This window comes from Hippocampus zosterae, chromosome 14, assembly GCF_025434085.1.
Source record: "Hippocampus zosterae strain Florida chromosome 14, ASM2543408v3, whole genome shotgun sequence".
Lineage (NCBI taxonomy): Eukaryota > Metazoa > Chordata > Actinopteri > Syngnathiformes > Syngnathidae > Hippocampus > Hippocampus zosterae.
Genome location: NC_067464.1, coordinates 4,104,428 through 4,127,623, shown reverse-complemented (window position 1 = coordinate 4,127,623; position 23,196 = coordinate 4,104,428). Strand labels below are relative to the sequence as shown.

At 48.5% G+C, this 23,196-nt stretch overlaps 3 protein-coding genes across 4 annotated transcripts; 1 reads left to right on the top strand and 2 right to left on the bottom strand.

Moving 5' to 3' along the window:
* Positions 1-993: 993 nt before the first annotated feature.
* Positions 994-6,080, top strand: ccdc177 (coiled-coil domain containing 177). Of its 2 annotated transcripts, none has more exons than XM_052087051.1 (3): positions 994-1,378; positions 2,519-5,207; positions 5,778-6,080. In XM_052087051.1, the coding sequence occupies exon 2, from the start codon at positions 2,525-2,527 to the stop codon at positions 4,916-4,918; it is 2,394 nt and encodes a 797-aa protein (XP_051943011.1). In that variant the 5' UTR covers positions 994-1,378; positions 2,519-2,524; the 3' UTR covers positions 4,919-5,207; positions 5,778-6,080. The 2 variants fall into 2 exon arrangements, with proteins under 2 accessions (XP_051943011.1, XP_051943010.1); XM_052087050.1 differs by having other exon boundaries at positions 2,519-5,312.
* A 604-nt stretch (positions 6,081-6,684) lies between these two features.
* On the bottom strand, positions 6,685-15,850 carry plekhd1 (pleckstrin homology domain containing, family D (with coiled-coil domains) member 1). Its single transcript, XM_052087052.1, has 13 exons — positions 15,152-15,850; positions 14,176-14,269; positions 13,992-14,081; positions 13,776-13,852; positions 12,476-12,567; positions 12,349-12,401; positions 12,165-12,259; positions 11,833-11,926; positions 11,490-11,698; positions 10,498-10,630; positions 9,434-9,578; positions 9,213-9,356; positions 6,685-7,644 (listed from the first exon to the last, which is right to left on the bottom strand). The coding sequence occupies exons 1-13, from the start codon at positions 15,304-15,306 to the stop codon at positions 7,475-7,477; spliced, it is 1,551 nt and encodes a 516-aa protein (XP_051943012.1). The 5' UTR covers positions 15,307-15,850; the 3' UTR covers positions 6,685-7,474.
* Positions 15,851-16,737: 887 nt separating this feature from the next.
* Positions 16,738-21,839, bottom strand: slc39a9 (solute carrier family 39 member 9). The gene is made up of 7 exons (XM_052087053.1): positions 21,318-21,839; positions 20,623-20,731; positions 20,011-20,238; positions 19,536-19,604; positions 19,043-19,128; positions 18,434-18,568; positions 16,738-17,474 (listed from the first exon to the last, which is right to left on the bottom strand). The coding sequence occupies exons 1-7, from the start codon at positions 21,411-21,413 to the stop codon at positions 17,238-17,240; spliced, it is 960 nt and encodes a 319-aa protein (XP_051943013.1). The 5' UTR covers positions 21,414-21,839; the 3' UTR covers positions 16,738-17,237.
* Between the last annotated feature and the right edge of the window lie 1,357 nt (positions 21,840-23,196).

The following is a 23,196-nucleotide window of genomic DNA, read 5'->3' as shown; positions in this document are numbered from 1 at the left end:
GGCTTCACAGTGCAGAGGTACCGGGTTCGATTCCAGCTCCGGCCTCCCTGTGTGGAGTTTGCATGTTCTCCCCGGGCCTGCGTGGGTTTTCTCCGGGTGCTCCGGTTTCCTCCCACATTCCAAAAACATGCGTGGCAGGCTGATTGAACACTCTAAATTGTCCCTAGGTGTGAGTGTGAGTGCGAATGGTTGTTCGTTTCTGTGTGCCCTGCGATTGGCTGGCAACCGATTCAGGGTGTCCCCCGCCTACTGCCCGAAGACAGCTGGGATAGGCTCCAGCATCCCCCGCGACCCTAGTGAGGATCAAGCGGCTCGGAAGATGAATGAATGAATGAATGACAACACCAAAGACGGGACTAAAATTGAGAACTAAAAATGAAAGACGAGACATGACAAATACTCTCTGTTGTTGACCAATAAGTGACTAATTGGAGAAATAGCTGGATCACTGGTCACAATAAACGTCTTTGCACAACGAAAACAGCTATAGCTACACAGAGATAGAAATTGTAACTTAAGTCCCTGAAAGCAACATTACATTTGCTAGCTCGAGTGATGAGATACTAGATGAATCTTTTTTTCCAACAGCAAAACGACTTTATCATTAGGAACAACATCAATGTAAGCATATCGATAACAAAGCGATGACTCTCTAATGGATTGATTTACGCGTTTTGCTGCTAAAACAGAACACCGTAACGTAGCGTTCTACCTCCCTCTAGTGGCCATCACCTGTATTACACATTAGTGGGGGCGGGGTCATCCGCTGTATCGCATCAGTGTCGTTTCCATGATGGAAATGACAACATGGAAATTCCATCCATTCATATCATTTGTAAAAATGCATTTAAATTGGGTCTAGTAGGTTGGTATGTTTTTACTTTTATTAAAATATAAGCAAGAGATAATGTTCTAGAAGGATCTCTGATTCGATTGGAAGAATCTCGCCGGCACGCATCAGGCACGCCGCAGGCTAAAAGAGTGCAGCAGCCGCGCAGTCATTGGTCCATATTGCTGTCACTCTTGCGAGCATATTGAGATGAGAGCAGGCGGGGCCACCACGCAGACTGAGGCGAAGCGCGCGCGGGGGGGGGATGCTTCGGCACAAGCGAGGATTCGGGACATCATCGTAGAAAAAGCAGACATTTGGCTCGGGTTATATTTTCGCTCGGAGTGGAACCTCTGCTGGAACGATCGATCTGATCCGCAGCCACTTGCGCGTCCGGGTGTCGAGATGGTGAGGCGACGAGGCGCTCCGCGGTGGTGGGGGAGAGGAGGGCCGACCGCCAGCTGATGTTATTATGCGGGGAACGAAACCCGCCGGACGGATTAAAGAGGAACAAATCACCGCTTCAAGCGACGTTTTGCAGACTGGCAGGTCAGCAAATAGCTTTGAATTATATTCACTTGGAATATGAGAATGTACTGCCCTCTGGCTCTTCACGTTTTGTCAATGGGAGTGTGGGTGGAGGTCCGAGGGCCTCATTTTATATTAGGAGGTTTCTAGTAACATCATCCATAGAGGATGCAAGGCCTTCTCTATTAGGGACATATTACAACCACAGAATTCGATTGTAGATTATTTATTCATTCATTCATGCAAGATGTAATATAATCTCTGTTATATCACTGAGGAGTTTCATTTGGACGCAAGTAGTGCTTTGCCGCCACAGTCAATTAGAAACCTTTTGGGCGCGTGTCCCTATCTACTTGGAATCTCCCTTCCCCAAGTATATTTTTAGTGTAGTGCCCATTTCCCAAAATATATGTGGGATCATAATCTGACGAATGAACATAAAACCCGTACCAGAAGACCTCAGACAACAGTGAATTCCCGCTATTTGTGATCTAAAGGGAACCAGCCGTGTTCGGCGATGAGTAAACTGCATGCGCCTTATATGCAGCGATCCTCTTCGTTAATTGACATGGAAATCAATAGATTTAGTGATGAAGTGCTGCTGCCGTCAGTGAAAATACAACCCAATTTGGGTCAAAAAGGGACTGACTGCATTTTGAGTAATTAATTTAACCCAAAAAGTTGAGTCAAATGACTAATCCACAAAACAATATTAACATTTGGGTCGGTTTTGCCCAAAACGCCACAAAATTAGACTTATTTATTTAATTTCCAAAGTCTCTTTTTGACCAAATTTGGGTTATTTTTGACCCAATTGCTTTTAGAGTGCATATATGGTATTAAAACACCTGGATACTGTTTAGTTTGGGGGATGGGATGGGGGCGGGGGGATGTCTCGTTTATGGAAGAGTGAAACGTGTTTTTTTCATAATTCACTTGACCTAGTAAATCGGCCAAAAATAGAGCTTTTGTTACAGGATAGAGGCTTGTGTGTGATGTCACTTCCCTAGAGGCAGAAAGTCTCATCTGCTGTTTAAAAAAAAAAATAAATGAAAAATCACTGGAGTGAATGCACATGTGCAAGCATGAATGCATGCGGGCAACCCTCCCCCCCCTACTGACCACTTAAGTGAACTCTCTCTTCCTGTTCCTCCATCTTAGCCAACGATGGTGGACCCCTCGGAGGCTGAGGAGCAGAATTCCAAGTCCATTGCCCCGCAACTGGGCACCTCAAGCGTTGTTCCCGGAGAACAGCGCTTGCCGGACCAGGCGGATGGCGCCATCACAGAGGAGGAAAGCAACGTCTGCGATTTCCAGACGCCACCTACCAACGGCTCACAGCCAAGCCCCTGCCACATCTCGTCTCAGGGGGCGGAGTCACCGCCGCCTCCACCGGAGTCACCGCCGCCTCCACCGGAGTCACCGCCGCCTCCGCCGGAGTCACCGCCTCCGCCGCCTCCGGAACCCGAAGGCGACCCATCACCCAAGCTCCACCTTGATTTGTACAACTTCGACTGTCCGGCGGCCGAGGGCAGCCGTTACGTGTTGACGAGCCCGCGCTCGTTGGAGGCGTGCGCCCGCTGCGGCGTCAAACCCGTGGAACTGCTGTCCCGCCCGCTCTCCGACTTTGCCCGCGAGGCACCGGGTCGCTCCATGAGGGTGGCGACGGGTCTTTTCGAGGTCTACGAGCGGGACCGTCACGCCAAGCTGCGCCATTGCAGGGAAGAGCGGGAGCGGATCGTCAGGGAGGAGAAGCGACGGGCGATGCAGGCGGCGGTCAACAGTTGCACGTCGCCGTTGGAGCAACACCAGGTTCCCACTAAGCCTCCGACACAAGAGACCCCCAGCTCGGTTTCAGCTTCCAAACCGGCCCGCTCACTCCAATCCAAAGCAACCAAAGTCGGTTCCACGGGTCCCAAGCAGTCCTCGGGTAAAATCCTACGACCGGAGTCAAGTGGTCCTCAAAAGGTACTCCGCAAGTCTTCCAGGAGCAAACCTTCCAGCACGTACCCCAGACCGACACCGAAAGCTCCCGTCTTCGTCAGAGCCAAATCCACATTGACGCCATCGGTGTCAAAAGTGAACGGCGCCGCGGGAGGTGGTTCGTTTTCGCACCACAATGGACACTCGCATCCCAAAGCGCTCTCGTCGAAAAGCCACTCCTTGGAGTCCCTGCAGAGGAAGACCGAGGCCGTTTGCTCCTCCGCCTCCAATACCACCACCTGCACCTCCTCAGAATCCGGAACCTCGTCACACAGCTGGGACGGGCGGCGGGACCACTGGGCCAAAGCGTCCAGCCCTCGGACTCGGACGCTGGCCGCGTTCAACTCGCTGATGGGCCGCAGCCTCAGCCTGGGGGACCTGAGCCACTCGCCGCAAACCACGCAGAAGGTGGAGCGTATCGTGAAGGAGGTGAGGCGGCGTGGCCTGAACGCCGTGTCGGAGCGCGACCGCAAGATCGCGGCGCTGATGCTGGCCCGGTACCAGGAGGAGGACATCATGAGCCAGACCCGCTACGTGGCCCAACTGCAGTGGGACACCCAGCGGCGGATGGAGGAGCTCCGGCGGGAGCGGGACGAACGCGACAAGCAACGGGCGGTGCAGGAGGGCCAGCGCCTGTGGCAGACGCAGGTGTCCACCCGGCAACGGCGGCTCGGCCGCGAGGAGCGCCGGTTGGCCGCCGCCAAGATGCGGCAAGCCGAGGAGAGCGAGAAGCAGTGGCGCGAGCTCGCCGAGCGGCAGGAGCGCAAGCGCCTGCGCAAGTTGCAGCAAGCGGCGCGCGAAGAGAAGCACAAGAAGTCCTTGCAGGAGCAGAACCTCAAGGCCCTGGAGGAGGAACGGGCGGCCGTGCTGGAGCAGGAACGCCTGCTACTAAGGGAGAAGCTCACCATGGCCGAGCTCAAGCGGCAGGAGAAGGAACATCAGTCCCAGGAGGAGCGGCGGGGCCTGAACAAGGCTGAGCGCCGGCGCCACGCCGCCCTCATCCAAGAGATCGCCCGGCGCGAGCAGGAGGAGTGCGAGGAGGTCAAGCGGGCGGCGCAGGAGAAACTCAACCGCTCTCTGGAGAACTACGAGCACATCGTGGAGCGACGGGGCCAAGAGCTGCGGGAGAAGGCCAAGCGCGAGGACGACCAGATCCAGCGAGCCCGCCGGGCCGCCGAAAACCTGGAGCGCCGGCAGCGGAGGCTGCTGGAGGCCCGAGCCCGCGAGGCGGACGAGCGGGCCCGACAGGCGGTGCTGTCGGCCGAGGAGCGAGCCAAGGAGAAGGCCCGGCGCGCCGTGCAGAACCGGCGGGAGAAGGAGCGGCTGCAGCGCCTCAACCGCCAACGCGTGGAGGAGGAGGAGCGGCAGCGGCGGCGCGAGCTGCTGCAGTCCATCGAGCGCAAGTTGGAGAAGAGCGAGCAGATCTTCAAGGAGAAGCGCGCCGTGCTGGAGAGCGCTCGCTCCGTGGCGCGCGCCTCCTTCCACGTAAGGGACAAAGTACGCGAGGAGACCAACGGGCGCACCTTTGACAAGATGGCGCTGGAAGCTCAACTCAAAGCCGGCCTGGATGACAAATAAGGACTTGACTCTCCCCCTCCCCCCTCTCCCCCTCGAAAACCTTTTTTGCTTGAGAAACTCCATCCATCCCTCTTTTGTGGCTCTTAAAGGAGGCAACCCCCCCCCCCCCCCCCCGCCGCCCGCAGGCAACAGCGGAACATTAAAGGACAGCCCCCCCCCCCCCCAAAAAAGGGAGCAATTATTTTGGAAAATAATGCTCCAGGCCAGATGATGAATCACCAGACGCCCCCCCCCCCCCCCCCCGTTCACTCGGATGTTCTGTGGGAGACGCACAAGCTCAGGGCCACAGGTAACCGCTTCTTCTGGGACTGCTGAGAAGCAACTGCGTACTTTTGAATCCACGCTGAATTTCGGCGATCAAGTCACAGGAACTGATTTGCAGTTGCAAGGAAAAGTATGTGAATCATTTTCGGGGGGTTATTGGCGCGAGACGGGCGTGACTTTCTTGAGAATACAAAATTGGGGGGTGTTTTGTTCAAGGGCGGGGCAGTTTTAATCGACACCTGCGTTCTTGTCTAATGGATTGGACTGAGACGAGCTCTTGGAGAAGTTATTAGCCTTTAGCCGAAGTTTCACAGACTTTTTGCTCCCTGCACGTTAAGAGTTTAAAAAAAAAAAAACATTGCTGGGTGGAAAAAGTATTTTTGTATGAATCCACAATGTTGGGTTCTATCCTCGAGGATTCCTTGAGACCAAAGCTAACAATGCTATTGTAATGCTTATTTAGTCCGTTTTTGACTCATTAAGTGGAAGCTGTTGACACCTAGCGGCTATTAGCATTAGCAGCTAACAGTGTTATGCTCACCTAGCGGCTATTAGCATTAGCAGCTAACAGTGTTATTGCTCTGTGACATTTCAGGTCCATGAGATGATGAACCGAGCCAACCCTGGGGCAAAGAAGAACTCTCATGAAACTGCACAAATTTAAAATGTTTATACTTTTTGGGGAGGGGAGGTGCGCAAAAGGGTTCAAAAACAACATTATTAGCGTCAAGGGTGTTTCTTTTGTGTGTGTGTCCCAATCCTCCCCAAGCCCCCCCCCCCCCCCCCCTCCATTCCTGTGTACACATGTTGAATTCAGGTGTGGCTTTAACTCAAAACAAAACCAGTCGTGGCAAGAAAACAATCAAAAGCAGAATAAAGGTTTGTTTTTGTTTTTTGACGATGGATTTGTCTCATCTCAATAACGACCGCCATGTTAGACACTGAACATATTGGTCGTGCGTCGGTTAGCCACATTAGCACGCCGGTATTGACCACAAGCTGTTCGTACTACTGATAAATAGGCTGAAATGTGGAGTGGAAACTGAAAAATATTTAAGAATTATCAGAATGATGGTAAAAAAAATCTGCAAATGTTTGGGTTGCACTGGCACGAGTAGATGAAAATTCTCGCTGAATTGTCTCACATTTTGGGAGTCAAATTGCCACCGTCATTGGTCGGGGCAGTATGGAGCCCTCGCCGGGTTTATTTAGATCGCACATTTCATAAACACAAGGAAACTTAATGTGCTTTATGTACAGTCGTTAAAATGTCAACATTGTAGAAGGAATTACAAACAAAAGAGTTGAAGACATTTCAAAGTCGAGCACAGAAAGAAAGAGGAGATGACGAAAAGAGTGTAGCGTCCAAGAACGAGACATGCTTTTGGAAAAAAAATGCTTCGAGCGACGTTAATCATACATAGGTTAAGGGAAAGAGCATCGTTTTTAACCTGGATTGAAAAGCATTTACACTTTCTTGGTAGATTTTTCATCTATATCTCATTCTTTTTATTCCCTCGGATCAAGTATATCAGCCCGGATTGTATTATGCAGCAAAAAGATTTTGGGGCGGTACATATAATGCAGCTTATTATTACAGTAGCATTTGGCGTTATGTTACTATGATGACATCAACAAGCCCCAAATTAAGGCTTCATGTGACCACACACGCACAAGAGAGTGCTGTTTTACCAACCCACTCTGCGTATTTTCAGCAGATAGGGTTTCTTTTACGGCCGGCGAAATGAGAAGTCAAGGATGCCTTCAACGACGATAATGATCACTTTTAGACTGAATCTAAATTCATTTGGATTCACAAATAATCCATGTTATGACCACATTAGGTGGCGTCTGGGTTAAAAAAAAAAAAAAAAAGCTTTTAGGCAATTTAGTGTTACCCGTTGTAGGACAACCGTTTCCAATTTGAGCTAATTTGGAGCAAAATCACAAGTACGAGTCACAAGGGAATTTCCCCCAAAAGCCTGATTCAAAGCAAAATGGCCGACTTCCTGTTCAATTTCAGGCATGCTTCCTTGAGACTTTTTTTTTTGTCGATAGGTGAAACTAGTGTCAGGGGGGCTAAAGTTTTTATAACCGTCGAAGGGCCCTGGCACCCCCAAGTTCGATTAGAAGAGAGTATCTGCTACAATAATCAACTATAATGTCACCCTAATACTAACCTGGGCCATGTTTGTGGTGTTTACATTCCGATCTCACAGGCGTGATTTCCCTCGCTGCTTTAACAAACGCGGTTAACGTCTACCTCCGCGTGGACGAGTAGTCCGTCCGGCGTCAGTCTTGGTCAAAGCTGGTGGCGACGTCCTTGCGCGCTATGATCTTGTAGACGCTCTGCCGGAAGTTGCTGTCGCAGGTGAGGCGGCGCGCCGTCTCCCTCAGCTCCTCCATACTGCTGCCCACGCCGCCGTCGAGGCTCGCCGTGGCAAATGACTTGGAGTGTTTCACTGGGGGGGGGGGGAGTACCACATTGACGTCGGCGCACCACGGATGTACCGCATTTATATATTCACGGATGACGCAACGTCAATGGGCCATGTTTGCGTGGATCAAATTTAACAGCCAACACAACTCCTGTGTACCATATTTACATGTCTGACGCACCTCCAAGTGTGCCAAATTTAACATCCGGCACGGGTGCAAATCTGGCATGCCGTGCTGCGAAAAAACCTGCATAGAGGCGTGTTGGACTGCATGCTGGGAATTTAGGGGGAAAAAAAAGTTTAATTTAACATCTGACAAGACACATCTCCGATATACCACATTTACATATTTAATATAAGACAGGGTGGTTAGCACGTCGGCTTCACAGTGCAGAGGTACCGGGTTCGATTCCAGCTCCGGCCTCCCTGTGTGGAGTTTGCATGTTCTCCCCGGGCCTGCGTGGGCTTTCTCCGGGTGCTCCGGTTTCCTCCCACATTCCAAAAACATGCGTGGCAGGCTGATTGGACGCTCTAAATTGTGTGAGTGGTTGTTCGTTTCTGTGTGCCCTGCGATTGGCTGGCAACCGATTCAGGGTGTCCCCCGCCTACTGCCCGAAGACAGCTGGGATAGGCTCCAGCACCCCCCCGCGACCCTCGTTAGGATCAAGCGGCTCGGCAGATGAATGAATGAATGAATGAATATAAGACAGCACACAATCGAACCACAACACCTCCAGTGCACAGAAAGTAACATCCGACACCCCTCCAGACATTTAACAGATGACGCATGTCAACGTGCCAAATTTAACATCTGACGCATCTCCAGTGTACGATATTAACACGGTTCATGTCTGACGCACGTCTGACTCACCTGCAGTGAACTAGTTACATATTTAATGTCAAATGCAGCTCCACTGCACCATATTTAATCGCTGACGCACCTCCAGTCTGCCAAAATTGAATACCTGACGCACCACTGGTTTACTTTAATTCCATCTTTAATGTCTCACACAGCTCCAGTGAACCATATTTATTCACCAGCTGTCATACCATCTCTCTCCTGCAGTGTATAAAATTTAACGCCTGCAACATACCATAGTTACATATTTTGTGGCTGATGCCTTTCCCGGTAAAACATAAATACATATTTAATGTCCAAGGCACCTCCAGTGTATTTAATATGCAGTGTATTTGTGGGAGGAAACCGGAGCACCCGGAGAAAACCCACACAGACCCGGGGAGAACATGCAAACTCCACACAGGGAGGCCGGAGCTGGAATCGAACCCGGTACCTCTGCACTGTGAAGCCGACGTGCTAACCACTGGACTACCGGGCCGCCCCTGCACAAGCATATGACAATTATTTAGATCATATTTATGCGCCTTGCACATACCAGACTTTGCACCTCCACTGTAACAAGTACATATTTACCATATTTAGGACCAATGTACTGTATTTACATCATGAAGAATGTATTCGCCGGCGCATCTCCCATCGTTTAATCCCGTTTGGATTTACCACGAGCGTGTCGTTGTTGATGACGCGTGTGACACATCCCGAACGAGAACTCGACAGTGAGCGTATGACTTACGCCAGTGTCGTCTCGAGGCTCTCCTCTGGACGCGGCAGCTCTTGATCCTGCGCGCCGCCGCCTTATGGAGGTAGACGGCGTTCTTCATGATCGCCGGCAGCTTGGCTTCGATCTCGGCTGCGCAGATGCACTCCTCGAAGAAGCCTGAGCAAAAACGCCGCGAGGCACGTCGGGAAGGTGTTGGTAAACGCACGACGTCGACGTACGTGAACTCAACTCACGCCTCAGCTGAGTGACGTCGCCCCTCATTCTCTGGTCTCGCTCGCTGCTGCGATCCAGAGAGTCCAGGCCTTTCTCCAGGTCTTGGAGGGCCTCCTCGGCCTGCTTCAGCCTCTGCTCCAGCTCCATGCGAGACTCCATCTCCGCCTGATAGTGAAGAGTTTAAGGGCGAAGGTGAAAAAGTCACTAACAGTAATACAGTGATGACAGGGACGAGGTCCTGGGTCCAAATAGGGGGGGGGGGGAATGCAACAAAGTGACACCCCGCCCCATTTATTTTAATTGACTATAAAGGGGGCACGTGATAGAGTGGTTAGTGGGTCAACCTCACAGTGCACACGTCATGGGTTCGATCCGGTCTTCCTGTGTGGAGTTTGCATGTTCTCCCCGGGCCTGTGTGGGTTTTCTCTGGGTGCTCCGGTTTCCTCCCACATTCCAAAACCCTGCATGACAGGCTGACTGAACACTCGAAATTGGATGGTTGTTTGTCTGTGTGTGCCCTGCGATTGGCTGGCAACCGGCAAACGCCTACTGCCCCAAGACAGCTGGGATAGGCTCCAGCCCCCCCCCCCCCCCCCCCCCCCCCCACACCCTGTGAGGATAAAGCGGATCGGAAAACGAATAGATGGATGGAATTGACTATCCAGGGACACATGAATTTACAAGTGCCCCAACTTGGACATTTTTCAAGCGCTTCAGGCTTTACGCCACTAGATGGCGACAGCAAACTTGACAACATCCAAGTGTCTTGATGTTCATGGTCAGTTCATGTTTGTCACTTCTAGTGAAATATCTGATCTGTGCTTACATTTTCAGGTTCTTAGGGCAGCTATTGTATTTTGATAGATAATAATAATAATAATAATAATACATTTTATTTATAAGCGCCCAGCCAAGGGTGTTTAAATCATTTCTAAACTGCAGCGCTCAGTCAATGAAATGATGGGGAAGAAGCCGCTGAATACTATACAGAGTCGGGATAGAAAATGACTATTATTGAGCTAGACCAACCATTTAAAGTAGCAACACTTGGCCATACTACAACCCGTGTGTGTGTGTGTGTTACCTGCAGCTCGGCCTCGGTTTGCCTCTTGTCTGCGGTGAGCTGAGAGAGCGACTGCTGCAGCGTCGTGGCCTGCGACGAGTAAAACTCTCGCTCCTGCTGCAGGACTTCTGCCCGCTGCTGATTCTCACGCAATCTGGGGGAAGAAAAAAAAAAACGTCATCACGAGATCAGATCGTGCGATCAAAACACTGGCCCACCGAGACATTGAACATGAGTTAAGAGCCGACGTTGACTGCATGGAAGGGGCGAGTTTTGGAACAGGAGCCTCATGTAAGGTGGACTTCTGCTTCCACCTTCCACAACAACGACAACAAGAGGTGATGAGTGCTTCCCGGTCAATAAAACCTGTCTGGAAGCTGACACGCAATGCGTGTATCGCGATCAAAAAACCCACCCACCCCACCCCCCCGCCCTCCAACTCCACTCCGCTCCATTATCATTAGCATTTAGTGTTGTAAATTATGAGCAGGAGAAAGCGAACATTTGCGTTTGAGGACCACATTTGATTTTGAGAGTGGACAGAGGGGCAAGACAAAAATAATAATAATAAAGAAAAATAGCGTTAATTATACTTTGACTGAATGTAATATTCATTCATTCATTCATCTTCCGAGCCGCTTGATCCTCACTAGGGTCGCGGGGGGTGCTGGAGCCTATCCCAGCTGTCTCCGGGCAGTAGGCGGGGGATACCCTGAATCGGTTGCCAACCAATTGCAGGGCACACAGAGACGAACAACCATCCACGCCCACACTCACACCTAGGGACAATTTAGAACGTCCAATCAGCCTGCCTCGCATGTTTTTGGAATGTGGGAGGAAACCGGAGCACCCGGAGAAAACCCACGCAGGCCCGGGGAGAACATGCAAACTCCACACAGGGAGGCCGGAGCTGGAATCGAACCCGGTACCTCTGCACTGTGAAGCCGACGTGCTAACCACTGGCCTACCGGGCCGCCCCGCCCTGAAATTGTTTTACAAAAAAAGACTCTTACTTCTCATCTGCTTGCTCCTTCTCCTTCAGCAGCAGCTTCATCTGCTCCTCGATGTGGTGCAGATCCCGCAGGAGGTCCAAGTTCCCCGGCTCCTTCCTGTTCTCCACCCCTTCCTCCTCCTCATCATCATCATCATTCACCTTCTCCACCTCCTCCTCCTCCTCGGCCTCCAATAGCTCCAGAGTTCTCTGCTTCTCCTGTGAGAGTTGCTGCCAAAACACCCGAGAGGTTCGAAACCTTCCCCCAACCGTTTGTTCTCATTGATCCTGAACACCAGCGATGTACACGGCGGAGTTGTTGGGTAACGCGTTACGTCAGTGTTGTCGATAAAGTTGTCACGTACCTCGATGGACTTCTGCAGCATGACCGTCAGGCCGCTCAGCTCCGCCTTCTCACTCTCCACACCTTGGAGAGACTGAGTTGTGCCGTCCAGGTCGCTGTCGGGACCGAAAGCAGAAGGTCACTTTTGTCATCCTGGACATCCACGCGCCGAGCATAATTAATAGTGAGGCCACAAAAGCCTACTCGAACATCTAAACGTTATCTGAGGTTGGCCGGAGTGTGCATAGACCAAGATTATAGAACCAAAACTAAAATGAAAGAAAATTAAAACTCTGAATTTTTTTTAACTAAAACTTCACAGGGTCTGCTAATCTATCACTGCTACTTCCTTACAGTTTAATTTGCTCCTGCTCTGCTTTGAGCTCCATCACTACTTCCTCGTACTTCATCTTCTCTTCCTCTAGAACCTGATTGAGACGCTCCAGCTCCTATTTGGAAAAAAAACACACACACACGTTTACACACAAACATAAACATGGCTGCACAAAAGAGAATTGTTTAAGAACGAAAGTCTTACTTCTCTCTGTGCTCGCTGGTGGGTGAGCTCCTCCGTCTCCTCCATCAGCTTATCTGCAGGAGGAACACATTGGATCTCAACACGCTTCGAAAGGACTTCTACACAGTCTCACACACACACAAATAACCGAGGTACTCCTGCTTCTCCTTGGCCAGCTGAAGCCCCTGAGCCTCCAGACTTTCAATCATGGCCTCCCCGAGCTGAGCGTTCTTCCACGTGCTGTCGATAAAAAAAAAAAAAAAAAAAAACACCCACGGTCATCGAAAATGCCAAATGATGCACGGTGGTGTCGAAGCAAACCGCTTATTGCCACTCCCGGTTCTCAAATTAAACTAAAAAGAAGAAAAAAAAAGAACGACACCTTGCGTATTTAAAACAAGCACGTATCTTAAGCTTACGGTCTTGCTAGCGTCATGGAGCAACATTAGCGAAACAAACAGGCGCGCAGCTCAAAAGGGGGCGTTTGGTATCTACCAACTGAAATCTGTGGTAATAATGTAAACGAGGGCGGCCCGGTAGCCCAGTGGTTAGCACGTCGGCTTCACAGTGCAGAGGTACCGGGTTCGATTCCGGCTCCGGCCTCCCTGTGTGGAGTTTGCATGTTCTCCCCGGGCCTGCGTGGGTTTTCTCCGGGTGCTCCGGTTTCCTCCCACATTCCAAAAACATGCGTGGCAGGCTGATTGAACACTCTAAATTGTCCCTAGGTGTGAGTGTGGGTCCGAATGGTTGTTCGTTTCTGTGTGCCCTGCGATTGGCTGGCAACCGATTCAGGGTGTCCCCCGCCGACTGCCCGAAGACAGCTGGGATAGGCTCCAGCACCCCCCGCGACCCTAGTGAGGATCAAGCGGCTCGGAAGATGAATGAATGAATGAATGTAAACGAGTAATGACGTACGGTAATTAAGATTAAGATGAAGATAAAGATATGCTTTATTTGCTCCGCAATGGGGAAATTACAATCAGAATTGAGAAAGGAAAAACGCTGGGTAGGGAAAGGGGAAACAAAATAAACTAATTTAGCTAATTAAATTAGTAGCGCATCACAATGGTTGATTACTTCATTTGAAAGCTGACATCATCCACTTTTTGACTCTGCCAAAACCTCATTTTTGAAATCTGGATCAAAGTGACTTGTTTTGCTAAAATGGCTCACATAGTCTTTATCCTCTTGGAAGATCCACCAATATTACTGTCTCTGTGTGTATTCGTGAGGCTGTATGACAATGCCCTCAGTTGGTCAAGGTGCACAGCATACCCCCCCCCCCAAAAAAAAATTTGTCAGGGAACAAATTATTGGCTCTCCATTCATTTCAATGGGGAAAGACGATTTGGGAAATGAGTGTTTAGAGATACAAGAGTTGTGCCAGAACAAATTAAACTCTGATCGAAAAGGCCCCGCCGTCGACAGTACTTAATGGACTTTCTTACACTTTGCCCGACTCCTGGAGCATCTCCATCCAGCGCAGCTGCTCTTCCTCACACTCAGCCGCCACCACCACAGTGCCCTGGTTAAAACGACAGTGTTATATACTCCATAGGGAATCTTCAAAATATATTCAAAGACTACGAGGCCTTTTCGCATCGCAGGGTTATAATAGTTTAGGATGATTCATTATTGTTGAAGTTGTCATTCAAAGTGTTCACCGAGAAGTCTTCCAGGCTGATGACGAGGCCAAAGGGCATGCCCATGTCCTCCGTGGCCGACACCACGCATCCTCCCAGGGGGATCACACCCTGATATGACAAACACACACCATGAGCAAGAAGTTCTCCCCAGATGGGGGTGGGGATGAGGGGGGTGGGGAGGAATAGAGGGACAGAAGTTGACCTTGGGGTGGATGTTGAAGATCCTGCTGCTCTCGAAGCTTCTCTTCTCGCTCTCGGCGTAGTAGAGCAAAAAGCTGTCTTTGATCACAAAGAATCTTTTGCGAGACAAAGCATCCGTCACTTTAACTCAACCTCACCTCAATTCCGAGAGCATTTTATAACAACCATCGCGGCACACAAAGTGCTGTCTGTACATGGAGTAAAAATAAATACATAGTCATACAAATATAAGACACTCCAAAGTTGTTGAACCGCAGCGCGGACAAGATCGGATCGGATGGTTACATTTCTTGAGATAATCATCATTTGACCCTCCGAGAAGAAATATAACTTTGTTGCAATATTAGGACTTCTTCCGACAAGTGATTTCGTCATTTGTATTCGCTTAGAATCCAAATAAGCGAACAAATAATTAATCTGGGAGGATGACTGTTTGGGGAGGCGGGGGGCATATTATTTTAAGGTCTTAAGACAACCCCCCCCGACAAAAAAATAAAACAAATCAGGTAATATTACCTTCCTTCATTAGAAAAAAAAATCACAAACTTCCCATCACACGATTTTTTTTCCTTATTCATTACTAAATTTTTTTAAAGGAATATCTACATCAAGTTTTTATTATTCCATGCGCACGACTTTTTTTCCCCCCCTGTCAACTAAATTACTTGAATTAGCGGGGCTGCATGCTGCAAATCGACAAAAATAAATAAAAAGGTGCCACGACCTTCACCACCCGTCGAAACGATCGCGTAGCGCACGCTGCAAATTGACTTTAAGCCGTGATGCCTTCGCGGTTACATCACCACCGTGCTGTGTTTACATCAGACAACACTCTGGCCGGACTGACAATTATCATAACGGATACCAAATAAATCACCAATTCTAGAGAGATCCGTTTCTGAAGCATATTGGATCGCTTGTGGAGAAGCAGCACAAGAATGAAGGATGTCACAATCAGAGTCGCGGAAAGTTCTGACCTGCGGGACCACTTGGCCGAAGGTCGCCCGAATGGTCTCTTCCACAGGACGCCGTGCAGCTGCACCTTGGCGCTGATGTCCAACGCTTCCGAGTCTGACTGCTCCATGGACGACCAGGGCGAGAACGCAGAGCTTCTGGACGAGGACGGGAACATCCCGCCTGGCTAAAGAGGAGGAGGAAGAGGAGGGGGGGGGGGGAGCGCTGGAAACCGAATCACATCCGTGAGTCCATTTGAAAGAGAAAAATAGTCGATGACAATTCACCCGCTGCACACGAGGATGCTCCAAACTCTTCAATAATTCAGTGAGGCGGAAGGATGCAGATGCCAATACGCTCGTCAGCTGGAGGCGGGGTGGGGGGTGGGGGGGGGGATGCTGATGAGCAGAGATGCTGAAAAGTCAATTGCGCTCCAGCCAGTAAAAGCTGCGCTTCAGATTACTGCATGGGAGCAGTTTAAGAGCAGCATTATGACTCCGCTGAGGCTCAACGCATGCAGCTTCAGATTAATGCTTCACAACGTGTGGACCGGAACACGGGTCGGAGCAGAACATTGTACCAAAACATCGGGCAGACCAAAGATACTCGCGCACGGGCCGGAACATATTTGAACGTGTGGCACAACATTGCAAAACGGGTCAGAACGGGACATAGCAAAAAACAGGGCGGAAGAAGATATTTTTGGTGTGGTTAAGCTACAGGGGAAATGTCGTGAAAAACAGAGAAATTGAGAATGCTCTTCCGTTAGATGGCGGAAGGTCAAGGACAAAAAAAAAAAAAAAAAAAGGGGTGGGGGGAACCTGTGGATCCAGTATCCGCATGTTGCCATTCATAGATTTAGTCTGTGTCCTGTTCATTTTTCTTTTTAACGTACAATCGCCGCCGTGGCACCATTAAGTTTTGGGGACCGCCAATCAAGTGTGGTGGCACATGTGCAAAAAAAACCTGTGTGAGAAAAAAAAAAAAAAGTACAACACATGAACATGTTTGATGTCAAAATGTGTGCCAGAGCCATGTCAGATTACAGATAATGTTGACAGGTCAGCATTAAGAATATTAACCTCCCAACTTCGCCCCCCCCCTCCTTGTTTCTGTCATCGCTATCTCCAACAACACGGGATGTCACCCGGTCTGTGTTTTTTTTTTTTAATATATCAAAATTATTGCGCAATCTAAACTGTGGCTCTCAATGGTGCTCTCGCTCACTCTCTTTTTTAATGCAACTGTAATGGCCCCCCCCCTCAAAAAACAAGCCCAATCGGTCCTCCTAAAAAGTGACGCGAAGACGTCCACGTTTTAACGACACATTTAACAGCAAATACGCGAGCAGAGGACATCACGCCCAAAGTGTCCACTCAAATCCTCCTCGTGGGGGATTTATCCATCCCCGACCCACTCACACGCCACGAAAGCTGCTTTCCGCCCCAACACGTGGCTCCCTCTGAACACTTTTAATGACACCTTTTTTTTTTCTTCCATGACATAACATCGGCAGAGGAAGGAAGGAAGGTATGGACAAAAAAAAAAAGCATTTGGACACGACGAGTCTATGAAGTAAAGGGAGGCATGAGAATTGTTTTTGCACCAGTTAAAAAAAAAAAGACATTTAATTTATAGTCATAAAACATGTCGCTTTACAACCCACTTTGCACAATCAAACACACACACGCACACACACACACACACACACACACACACACACACACACACACACGCACGCCTCGCATGTTGCTGAAGTTCCTCAATCCCATTTGGGAACATTTCATGATTTCACGTTACTGCATTTTACAAATGAAAGTGAATTTAGCCAAAGTCCAGAAATCGAGGCGCCAACTATTATACTTCGGTCTACGGAATGTCCCTTTAAATGGCGAGTGAAACCAAGGAAGCCTAATCGATAAATCCCGCCGTGAAGCAAACAAAATGTACGCATGTCCCGGAAACAGGAAGTAGCCAAGTTCGAGCTACTATGGCACTTGAATGTCACTTAAAGTCTGTACAGTGTATTTAAAAAAAAATAATAATAATAATATGCGGTGACCAAACCAGTTCCACGTTTGCGAGTCTTTTGTTTTTTTCACCGCCCTCTTAATGGTGATGCCCGACTGACAGCAGCAGCGGGATGAGGCAGCCCAGCACCAGGGCGCCCACCTCTACCTTGCTCAGACCTTTGCCGCCGTTGCCGGCCGGCGCCCCGTGGCTGTGGCCCGCCACGCCGCCCACCTCGGGTAGGACGTGCACCGTGGCCACGTACAGGAAGGTGCCGGCTGAGAAGAGCATGGCCACCCCGGTGGCGTTGATGTCGGACAGCGCCTCCTTGCTGCTCTGTTGGACGCGGAAAAGAGAGAGAGGGGGGAAAAAAGAAAAAAAAAAAAAAGAAGTCATTTTTCTTTCATTTGACACGTGACTCAATGTGATTTTTGACTTCTTATATTTGAACTCAAATCAAACGATTAAATCATAATGAGATGCTTCTTGAAGTCAGCAGTATCAACTACTGCAGGCATGTCCAAAGTCCGGCCCGCGGTCAAATTTCATCCGGCCCTTGGCCCCTGTCATAAAATCAGTACCATCTGGCCCGCAGGTTGGGCGCAATGGAACACGTGTTGCATTGACTGAGGTCTCGTAGACTGGTGAGTTATGTTTCATAGAGTACTGCTTCCCTCTAGTGGCTAAATGAGTAATAGCATTCACTAAATGAGTAATAGCATTTAGACACTAGAGGGCAGTAGCACTCTATGAGACATCACTCACGAGTTAACAAGACATCACTCCGTGTTTATATTGACTGATATGTCATATTTCAAATGGTCCTTGCAGTTGTGGATATGTGTATTGCTTGTTCATTTCCCCGTTGTTCGAGTCAAAGGTTTTGTGACTATTGAAAAGTCATGGTGATACATTTTATGTTTCAAATCAATTTGCACTCAGGAGACTTCTGTTTAAGAAAAAGTCAAGTGAATAAGCAGTTGCATGTGATATACCCGTTTCAAATGAACCAAAAGAAATTCTTAAGATTGTTGAAATTAAAATAAAAATGTGAAACAGACTGGCTTACTAAAATTTGTTGAACAATATTGTTGTTCAATGTAAAGAATGTCAGCCAAGGTCGGCCCCCCGACATTTTACCACATAAAATCTGGCCCCCTTGGCAAAAAGTTTGTACACCCCTGGACTACTGCTAAGCAGATTCAAACGCGGGTGAGCAGAGAGAGAGAGAGAGAAGCAGGAAAGAACCTCGAGGCTGGTCGAGTCGCCGCCTCCCGAGATCATTCGGGTTGTACCTGGCTCAGTCCGAGGAAGGTGAGCATGGCCAGGACGGGCGCTGCCAGGGCAAAGACCAGCAGGTGCTTGCGGATTCGATTCCTCTCCAGACCGGCGTGCATGAGGAAGGACACCAGGCCAAACGCGGCGGGGGCCTGCGGAAGAGATGCCATCAATGTTGCGATCTAACAGGCAATTTTTTTTTCAAGGTCCTCTTTCCCATGTTTTTTTTTTAAACAAACACAAGGAATATATTAATCTGTCATACAAGACCAGGTTGGAATTTACATAAACGAGTTGGTTTTACAGATTAGTCTTCCACTAAAATAAAGGAAAATAAACCAGGAAGTACGATGAAAGACAGTTTATTTCAATGAGAGTGGTTCGTTTGTGTATTGAACATAAAACATATACAGTAATAATTTGACAGAAAGTAAGGTAAGTAAAATCGTAAAAAAGGAAAGAGAAATCAGTCATCATTCAACGCAATTATGTTCAAGGGAGTAGGAAGAAGTAAAAAAAAACCTATCCGGTCCTACCCCGTGTTACGTGTTTATATATAAATAGATCATTTTTCTATCAATCAGAAAAGAAAGAAAGTATGTAAATCATAATTTAAAAAAAAATACCTTGTGTAGCATGATAGCGACAAAAACGATGAGCTGGACGCTGGTTTGAGAGGTGGAAGCGGCAGCTCCGAGGGCCACGCCGTCGGCTGCAAGCGACAAACCGTGATAATGAGCGACTCACAAATGGATGCACTCGCTGGCTACAACTTGAGCAACACTTCAATGTTGCAATGGGACACGATTTGGAACAATGTCACCGAGGGGGGGAATAAAAGCCATTGAGTTATAAAAAGGATTGCCCTATTGTCTTTTTATAATTTTTTTCTAACGAGACAATCGTCTAATGGGAATGCGAGATCATTTTCGCCTCGTCAGGCTAGCCACCAGCTAGCTCACAAGCCATGTAATAAGTCGGAACTATCTCGCACCCCCCCCACCCCATCTACAAATGACCTGGTCCCTCTGTCCATTTCAAAACCTAAATATGGAATTTGAAGACTGAAATGTGGCTAGTTAATAATTGGAAGGGGAAGACCCAGAAAAGTCGACTTACCGGCAGCATGCACCACAAGACCGAGGGTGGTGGTAATTTTGGAGGACGCCACTCTGGCTGATTCTGAATCTGTTACACACACCCACACAATGACATCAACACTGAAGAGAACAAAACCAACTAGAAATTCTGTGCGAGTGCTTGACGAGCCGACGCTGAACTGGAATGCTCTGGAATTCGTTGAAATGTGAATCCAGCCTTGCCGCGTTTGCTTGTGTGGACAAAGGTTTGCTGAGCCCGTGCGGAAAAATAATTCCGGCAAAAACGTGCGGCGCATATTTTCTGTCGACCTTTTTGGCTAACAAATGACTTGTGTTATTCGATTCGTCGTTCCAGCACTACTTTTTTTTTCTCTTTCTCCTTTCTTCTTTCTACATACATTCTTGCTGCTGGAGGCTGTAAATTTCCCCAATGTGGGACGAATAAAGGATATCTTATCTTATCTTATCTTATCCCAACCACATTGGCTTCTCACCCTCAGCGCTGTGCATGTGCGACGAGCCGATCTGGTCGACCAGCAGCATGAAGACGAAGCCCAGTACCAGCGACACGCCGATGCAGGCGTGCAGCTGCTCGTGGCCGTGCTCGTGGTGGCCGTCCGCGGCCAGGACGGCCTCTGCCGCCGCCGCCGCCGCCACCTCGCCCTTGGCCTCCGACGCCTCGACGACGATGCCCACCTGACTGGGTGGGTGGTGCCCGCCCCCTGCGGGGAAATGTTAGGATCCACTCAATCTGCATTTTTTACACCAAAGACATGACATGGGGTGGTAGGAAGGGGCGCTTTTAGACCAACATCTGAGAAATGCTGATTTTCTTCTTATCCCAGGTAACAATGCCATTATCATAAAGCTGATATTAGCATTTGACGAATGTTAATCAACTTTATTTACATAGCACTTTGGGTGGGGGGAGGGGGTGTCAATCAGATCGCCAGCTGCAGTAATATGTCTTTTCACCAAAACATCTGCACTCGTTGCTGCTGTTGGAATGCCTTTTAAGCACGGTGTGGCACCTCCTCCCATTAACCTCGTGTCAGCGGAGTTGCTGACTACTAATGTCTATACTATTTTGTGTTCACTTTGCTTACCTTCCAGGATCTCCTCGTAAAGCGCGTGGACGCCTTCGGGAATGATGACGGCGAGGGCCGTGCCGCAGAGGAGTCCCGCGCCCAACACAGTGACCAGCTTTAGCTTTTCCTGATTGGACACGTTACAGGGAGGAGGGGAAAAAGACACAAATTATGGCAGTGTATCCGCCTGTTGACAGTCATACAACAGAAAAATAGTACAGAAATCACATATTTGCTGTCGAGAAGCTGAAATTCAGAGCAGCTGGACAATTTTAACGTAAAACGGTATCAAGACCTCAATCAATTATGACAAATCATTAAATGTCATCATTGCTTTGTTGTCGATTAATCGTTGTACCTCTGAATCAGATTCCAACAACCATGCAAATAATCTGTGGCTTCAACATTTCATCTTTTAAGAAACAATGAGACGTAAACATATGGACGGCACTTAAAGCAGTGTACTTATCTGGACACTGCATAAATAGAACATACAAAAAAAAAAGCCCAGAAAAACCGACCGAAATTAAAGTTTTTTTCCTTCCTTCCTAATTGCCGCCTTTACGACTAGAAAATTGCATTTTCCAACTTTGCTATGTAAATTTGAACTACTGACAATGACGGTTAGAGGACGTTCAGTCAATTATTAATTAAAGAATGTCATTGTGACCCTTGGAGGATAAAGTTTGGACACCCCTGTCGTCGAATCTTACCTCTGAGAAGTTAACTGCCAAGGGAATGGTCCCTGCCACATAGCAGCCCACCAGCATGGCAAGAGACAGCAAGCTGATGGAGCTGAAGTCCTCCATGGCTCCACTTGGAATTTCCCGCTGAATCAAATCTCCCCAAGAGAGAGGGAAACTTTTGGAGGGGCAAAAGACACACCTAGAGCTCTCACCGTCGGTCTGCACAAACGAGTTTTGCAAGCAGCCAGCAAAACGACGACGTGTAATTTAATTAATGGCCTCCTCCTAGTTGGGCTAAGCTAACTAGCTATGATGGGTTATTGTCCGGCCCGCGGTGGCGTTTGACGAGCGAGGCGACTTGACGCGTCGACGTTCATGCAGGCCACACCGGCCTTCATGTCCTCCATATAAACCCCGTCCCAAAATAATTTTTAAAAATGCGTCTTTCCTCCACCTGAGAAGTGGCCAAGGAAAGCAAACAAACACGCGAATTGGTTCGGCCTGTCGGAGAGTAGTGGGACAGCACTTCCGGGTCACGTGATGTTTTACTGCCACGTCACAGCTACAGGTTGTAGGCAGCTGTTGGAGGAAGCTGTGCTTTTCGGTTTTGGTTGAAAAAGAACCTGATGTACAATGTGATACGTATATCTATTTGATCAATCCCCTCAGAGTAATGGCTACAATTTATAACAGGTAAGCTTGTAGTAATGAATGATAGTCAATACATACGTTTCGAGTTTTGATGGGGGTTTTTTAGCATCAATATTTATCGACCAACATTTTTTCATACTAACATTTACTCGAAATATATGAACTATATGCTCTGCCACAATGTTATTTCTATTTTATAATATCATTGTGCAACCCGGTGCAATTTGGCCCGCGGATCAGGGTTTGGGGCCTCAACACTTACTGTCGATGACATCATGGGCGTCTTCGAGCGGTAGGGAGTGTGCAACCCGAACTGGTTGTCAGCCAATAGGCAATCACCCATTAGCGCTCACAATCACACGTAGGGACAATTTAGAGTGCTCCATTAACCCGCTATCCATGTTTGAATGTGGGAGGAAACCGGAATACCCAGAGAAAACCTACTGGGAAAACTCCACACAGGAAGGCCGGAAGCAGAATTGAGCCCTGCAGAGCTCTGCACTGCTAACCAGTCGGCAAACATGCCGCTCCTCTTGGAACATGTCGGATGTTTGTTTTAGAGCTGTTGGATGAAAGCGAATGCGCAAACCGCCTCGCTCATCATACCGCCATTTTCTCTTCAAGTGCCTTATTACTGCATCTTGGCTGTAAAGAAGTATTCTGGTTTGTCACTCAAGCTTTTGAGGAGTGGAAATTTGAACATCTACAGGCAATAATCGGCAGTTAAAATTGTGTTTGTAATTGTGCGGAGTACAGTTCAATTACAGTGATCAGCAGTAAATTTCCTGTTGCTAAACCTAGCCCTTAATTCATAATATTACAATATCACTGTTAGTATGATACCCTGATCATGGCAAGATGGAAAAAAATGGAATGAGGCACCCCGGGTTCCAACGTCAGCGAAATGAATTACACGCATCATAGTGCGCGACACGCGTGCATTGTTAGATAAAAAGGATGATGTCGCTGAAAACTGCGGAGTACGCTGTCTGCTTATTTTGTCAAAATGTCAATCATTTAGCAAGGAACATTACGTCGACACTTGATTCGCTTCAGTGGGCCACATAAAATGATTTGGCTGGCCTCACCTGGCCCCCCGGCCTTGAGTTTACCACCTAGATGTAAGATAAGTCCTCTTTTAATTTGTCATATTTTTCCATTTAATCGGCTATAATAGAGTTTCACACTGACCAACACAAACCAGTTACTAATATGAAAGACCTTATAAAAAAATTATATAGCTCAGTTTTTCTTG

What these genes read in the sequence shown, in the direction of transcription:
- ccdc177 (XM_052087051.1), top strand. Translation starts at nt 2,525, where the DNA reads ATGGTGGACCCCTCGGAGGCTGAGGAGCAGAATTCCAAGTCCATTGCC.
- plekhd1 (XM_052087052.1), bottom strand. Translation starts at nt 15,306, where the DNA reads ATGTTCCCGTCCTCGTCCAGAAGCTCTGCGTTCTCGCCCTGGTCGTCC. An exon ending in ACCAGCGAGCACAGAGAGAA is followed by an intron (nt 12,260 to 12,348) that starts GTAAGACTTTCG and finishes TTTTCCAAATAG; the next exon opens with GAGCTGGAGCGTCTCAATCA. An exon ending in AAGGAGCAAGCAGATGAGAA is followed by an intron (nt 10,631 to 11,489) that starts GTAAGAGTCTTT and finishes TTCTTCCCCCAG; the next exon opens with ATTGCGTGAGAATCAGCAGC.
- slc39a9 (XM_052087053.1), bottom strand. Translation starts at nt 21,413, where the DNA reads ATGGAGGACTTCAGCTCCATCAGCTTGCTGTCTCTTGCCATGCTGGTG. An exon ending in GCACATGCACAGCGCTGAGG is followed by an intron (nt 19,605 to 20,010) that starts GTGAGAAGCCAA and finishes TGTGTGTAACAG; the next exon opens with ATTCAGAATCAGCCAGAGTG. An exon ending in TCGCTATCATGCTACACAAG is followed by an intron (nt 18,569 to 19,042) that starts GTATTTTTTTTT and finishes TCTCTTCCGCAG; the next exon opens with GCCCCCGCCGCGTTTGGCCT.